At 39.7% G+C, this 5245-nt stretch overlaps 1 protein-coding gene across 1 annotated transcript; it reads left to right on the top strand.

Annotated features, from left to right (window-relative positions):
- The first annotated feature begins 693 nt into the window (after positions 1-693).
- Positions 694-3906, top strand: LOC147417500 (multiprotein-bridging factor 1b-like). The gene is made up of 4 exons (XM_086506873.1): positions 694-918; positions 3249-3332; positions 3442-3524; positions 3609-3906. Exons 1-4 carry the CDS (start codon positions 783-785, stop codon positions 3726-3728), a joined length of 423 nt encoding a protein of 140 aa, XP_086362999.1. The 5' UTR covers positions 694-782; the 3' UTR covers positions 3729-3906.
- The last annotated feature ends 1339 nt before the right edge of the window (positions 3907-5245 follow it).

The following is a 5245-nucleotide window of genomic DNA, read 5'->3' as shown; positions in this document are numbered from 1 at the left end:
CGGATGACAACAAGGGATCATAGGTAGATGTGACGTGTGTCGTGGGAAGATATATCAAGATAAACATACACATACATACAAATACACACACAAACACACATCTCTAAGTATTTACCAACATATATACATACTTATATGCATACATAGATACATTCGCAAGAAGAATAGAGAAATGAGAGAAATATAGTGTGAATGCTTCTGTGTGTGCTCATGAGTGAGCTTGAAAATTGTATAGGATTGGTCATTCAAAATTGATCGGACATTCTCTATGTGTGTGTGTGTGTGTGTGTGTGTGTGTGTGTGTGTGTGGTGTGTTGAGTGGGTGTGCTAATAAAAAGAGGAAAATGATATAACCTTTCTATCACCCAAGTGGGGTAGATTGGTTATGCCATTTCCCTCTTGAATAACAGGTTTTGAGTTCAACTCTCCTCGTCGGATCTTTAAGGTCTCTTGGGATAGTTTCGTACGACGTTAAAACTCTCTTCTTTTTGGGTGTGTGTGTGTGCGCGCGCTAATAAAAGAGGAAAATGGTATAACCTTTCTATCACCGAAGTGTGGTAGATTGGTTATGCCATTTCCGTCTTGAATAACACTTCTTGAGCAAGTCGGCTAGATCTTTAAGGTCTCTTGGGATAGTTTCCTACGACGTCAAAACTCTCTTCTTCTTGTTCTTCTCTCTTTTATCGGCCGTAATATTTCTGGGTGCCACTAATATATAACGCTAGGTTTTTCATTGGAGGTGTTGAGACAGAGAGTAAACAGAGAATTCCAGCAACGCAGCGATGGCGGGTCCGATTCAGCAGGATTGGGAGCCTGTTATTATCAGAAAGAAAGCGCCTAATGCGGCTGCCAAGCGTGATGAGAAGGCTGTAAACGAAGCTCGACGTGCTGGAGGTCCAATAGAAACCGTCAAAAAGTGTGCGTGATCTCTCTCTCTCTGCACACACACACACACACACACATAAAATATATACAGAACACGCACAGGTGTATGAAGCCATGCCTTAGAGCTAGCTAACGCTGTTAAGGTTTGGCTTGTCTGTACGCTTTCTTATGGTGTGGTGTGTCAAATTTTCTGGGGATTGTCCCACTAACAACCCTCGCTGAAGATTATGTCTGCACTTGTTATGAGACTGCATATTTGAGTATAGACAAGAAAGGTTCATTCTGCAGGGGTCAGCATGCTTGAAAGCTACCATTTCTTGGCCGGTATATGCGTTTGTCTAGTAAGAAGAAGGCATGCAAGAATTGAGCTTTCATGGTCTTTGCATGTAATATTTTATTGGTCACCAGCTTTGAAGACTTGTAGTTGTGATGCTGACAGAGGTTATGACCTTCAAGTACTTCATGCGATTCCCTTTTCTGTGTTGCACAAAATGCTTCCAAATTCGAAACGTCGACCTGCACATGAAATAAACCTACAAGGGTACACCCAACTGAGAGTAGCCAATCATACAGAAAACCAAAAATATATTGACAACTATATTAAAAGAAGACATTTCAAACAAGATTTGCATAAACACGAGTTATGTGGTTCTCTATGTGATGTGCAAAGAAAGCTCAGAGAAAGTTTTTTGCTGATAAGAGGCCTTCTTTTTCATCGAGGAACGCATGGTTCGAACACTGCTAAAGCAAGTCTAAGCTACTAAAGCAAAGCCAAGTTAGGTCACGTTACATATATGTTAAAATTCAATAGGTAATTAAAAAATCCAGCATGGATTGTTTTAGAAGCCAGCGGATGTTTTCAAAGCTGTTACAAGCGCACTGGAAACACACGCCCCAACCAGAAACATAGAAATGTGTTTCCAGCTGCTTGGGGTAGCGTTTCCTGCAAAATAGCCTTTAATGCATCTGATTGCCGATGATCACATGTGGGGTGATCGCTGCCAAAGGTTACAACCTTTTACAAGGACTTGTCACCGTCGTCTTTTCTCACCGCTGGCTGTGTATCATAGTTGGCTTTTGGATTTAGACGCCCGAGTCATCTGTAGGGTATCTCTATGCAAGGAATCACCGCTTTTAAGTGGCTCCTCTGAACGTCTTGCTGAATAATATTGTTGAATGCATCAGAGGGTTGAGCATCAATGACCATTGATGACATGTGTGTGTAGAGGTTATGACCTTTTCCAGGGTCTTACTGACATGCCCTTGAAATATGAGCTTTGATGACACGTGGCTGTGGTTATTTCCCTGGTTCCTTTTTGGTTTAGCATTTGTAAGCTCTATGCAACCAACTATGGCATGTAAGGATTGCCAGATGCATTGAAGTGGCTAGTATCTGTGAGTCGACACAATCCTTTGTGCCACATATAAGTGAGCAGGTGGATCATGACTTTGGATGCTACTGATAATGCAGTCATTGGAATAGTTGGGTCTAGTATTTATATGGGTAGGTTCACATTATGCAAGTGATGATCACATGTGTATTTGCCGAATACATCAGAGTGGTTAGCATGTGTGAGTGGATGCAATCCTTTTTGCCAAGTACTAGTATTCTTTGGAGCAGGTGGGTCATGCCTTTTGGTAATGCAGGAATGGGGGTGGCTTAATTCTCATGTATTGTGAGTGCTCACTCTGAATTCGGATATGCTGAGTTTCTTTGCTTCTATTGAGTGGTGAATAAGTTGTGTGGGAATTTGATAATCCTATAATTAGCTATGTCATACAATTGTTAATACCTGGGCCCGTAGTAGAATGGTTTTACTTTTTGTTGCCACTTATTGGTTTTGAGTCTGAGCAGAAGTGGTAATTTTTGAGACAAATCAGTAGCAAGGTTGGGGCTAGTAGTAGTGTTAATTTTGATTCTTACTGAAAGATCTGTGTCAGCTTATATGCGAAAGTAGCATGGCTGGCTTTTCTAGTAACTTCCTCAATTATTTGGTCACGCCATTTTTAGACAAACAGATGGATTCGCCGTCGGTAGTATCGATTAATGATTGTAGAAGGCAGTAATAAAGGCTAGCAAATTTTGAGCCAAATCTGGAAATTTGGATTCTGGAGCCATAATCTGAAGTTGCTTAAGGAACCAGCGGTTCTCTGTCCTTGTGGTGCCTTCGCCTAAGTATTTTTCTGCTCTTTGTTTAGAAGTCCAGCAGTACGAATTCCTGTGTATTGAATCAGCTCTTTATTAAACTTTCATAGCTTGTGAACACCGAGTAAATGTTTTTTTATTGGCTCTGGTACTTGACCAGTTTTAAGCTTTATGTATGTATTCTTGCAACATGCTTAACTGGTTACTACCTTTGCAGATAATGCTGGTGCTAATAAAGCTTCAACTAGCACTCCAGGGTTGAACACGAAGAAACTTGATGAGGAGACAGAAGTGCTTGCACGTAGGAGTTTGTTTTCAGTAAATTTTAATTCATCAATGCCTTTTTCCTCTCTTATGTTGCTCCTCCTTTGCTTCCAATTATTACCTAGCGCGGTGTTTGATTAATGTAGATGAAAGGGTGTCAACCGACCTCAAGAAAGCAATCGTACAAGCTCGGGTGGATAAAAAGTTGACACAATCACAGCTGGCTCAGGTTGGTGGACAACACACTTTGGATCTTTTAGAAGCTTCATTGCCTTACAAGTATAGTTAATGCCCCAAGGGTTTTTTGGAGCAGCTAATTAATGAGAAGCCACAAATCGTGCAAGATTATGAATCTGGCAAGGCCATTCCAAACCAGCAAATTATATCCAAACTTGAGAGAGTACTTGGTGCAAAGCTCAGGGGAAAGAAGTGAAGAAGAAGAGCGTCGTTTCATCTGTACAGTGTCACACGTCAATTGTGTCTGATGATGCATTTTGAAGCACTTATCCTAAAGATTGCAGAGGGAGGCTTGTAAGTGATTCAACAGAGAAGTAATCAAAGCGTTGCTTGCACAGGAACTTTTGAATGATAAATAATTACATGCAACGAGATGTGACAGGGTGCTAAGTGCTTGGTTTTGCGCATGTTTGTAGGAATATTGTGGCACTCAAGATCACTTTTGACATGTCTTAGTCCTCAATGGAGTTAACTGTGGATGGTTTAAAATTTCTCTTCTGCATTTCATTGATGCACATCTTAAAGGTTGGGCAAGAGGTGATGCTATCTGTTAAACCTAACTGCCTCGCAATTGGTAAATGAATTGATGATGAGCTTGCAGGGGCTTATTTATCTGCATCTTCTCCATTGTTGTGGTGTAATTATCTGCACAACTAGTTCTAAGCCCGATTACTGTTGTGGCTTTTTCTGTGATCTCTTCTGGTGGTCCTTTCCTTTTTGTCCTTGCACCCCACATGATTTAGAAGTGTTGCATTGATTTGCTGCTCTACAGTTCATTTAATGCTTTCAGATTTATGGTTTGACGTCATGTTATTGACATGAAAGTTGAAGCCTGTTTTTGTGAGAACCTCCCTTTTCTGCTGGAGCTTAGGAATTCAGAAGTCTAGCAGATGGAAGCGAATGTTGTTGCTTTTTTGGCTTTCTAAAAGAAGCCTTAGAGATGAGTTGAGTTACGCATACTTTCTATGTTTTCAGTGATGATTGAGACTTACCTTGAATGTTATTTTGGTTTTAAAATATTGAATGGATATTTTTATTATATATATATATAGAGCGGTTGATAGTGTTCGAGAAAGTCTTTTTACCTAAGCGGTCAAGTCTTTTGCATGTAAAGATGCAAATCGAAACTACTAGTACAAATTTTCAAACCTGTAGGATTTTGAACTATTTTTCATCAATTTTTTTCCCTTACCATTGCTTGTAATTGGTTAATCTCGATTTTCAATCGGCTCAGGGCTAAGTTGAGACACACTTATCCTGAACGTTGGCGGCCAACCCTCGCAAAGAGAAATATTAGCAGAAGATTAGAAATTTGGAGGATTTTTTAATTAGTTTCTCACATATAGCATTGGTCCTTTTTTTCCTTAACCATGGTTTGTAATTAGCTAGTCTCAATTTGTTTAAGAAAGCCACTATGACCATTTCACTTTTTAAAGATGCAATCTCTTGAATGTTTTTTGTGAATTTACAAAAAATTGAAGGATTTTTTTAAATGAGTGTGATGAGCATTTTAGTTTTGTAGTCCTCACTATATCTTGGAGATCCTCCATCTCCTCCTTGGTAAGACATTGTAATTGCCGGGTTGTGATGATGGTGGGTGAGTTATACTAGAAGCTTCTTCAATGGTTCTAGTTGTTGCTTCTTCATCTAAGTCTGTCCACTTAAGTAGTATACTTTATGACGGGTTTTTCTATTTCGATATCTTAAAATACT

This window comes from Adiantum capillus-veneris, chromosome 30 (genome assembly GCF_014529385.1).
Source record: "Adiantum capillus-veneris isolate H3 chromosome 30, ASM1452938v2, whole genome shotgun sequence".
NCBI lineage: Eukaryota > Viridiplantae > Streptophyta > Polypodiopsida > Polypodiales > Pteridaceae > Adiantum > Adiantum capillus-veneris.
Note: the sequence above shows the minus strand (reverse complement) of the source record. Positions and strands in the feature narration are given on the sequence as shown.

Excerpts from the sequence above, each read along its gene's own strand:
- LOC147417500 (XM_086506873.1), top strand. The coding sequence starts at position 783 with ATGGCGGGTCCGATTCAGCAGGATTGGGAGCCTGTTATTATCAGAAAG. Across the intron at positions 3,333-3,441 it reads GGAGACAGAAGTGCTTGCAC|ATGAAAGGGTGTCAACCGAC; the intron begins GTAGGAGTTTGT and ends TGATTAATGTAG. Across the intron at positions 3,525-3,608 it reads CACAATCACAGCTGGCTCAG|CTAATTAATGAGAAGCCACA; the intron begins GTTGGTGGACAA and ends TTTTTGGAGCAG.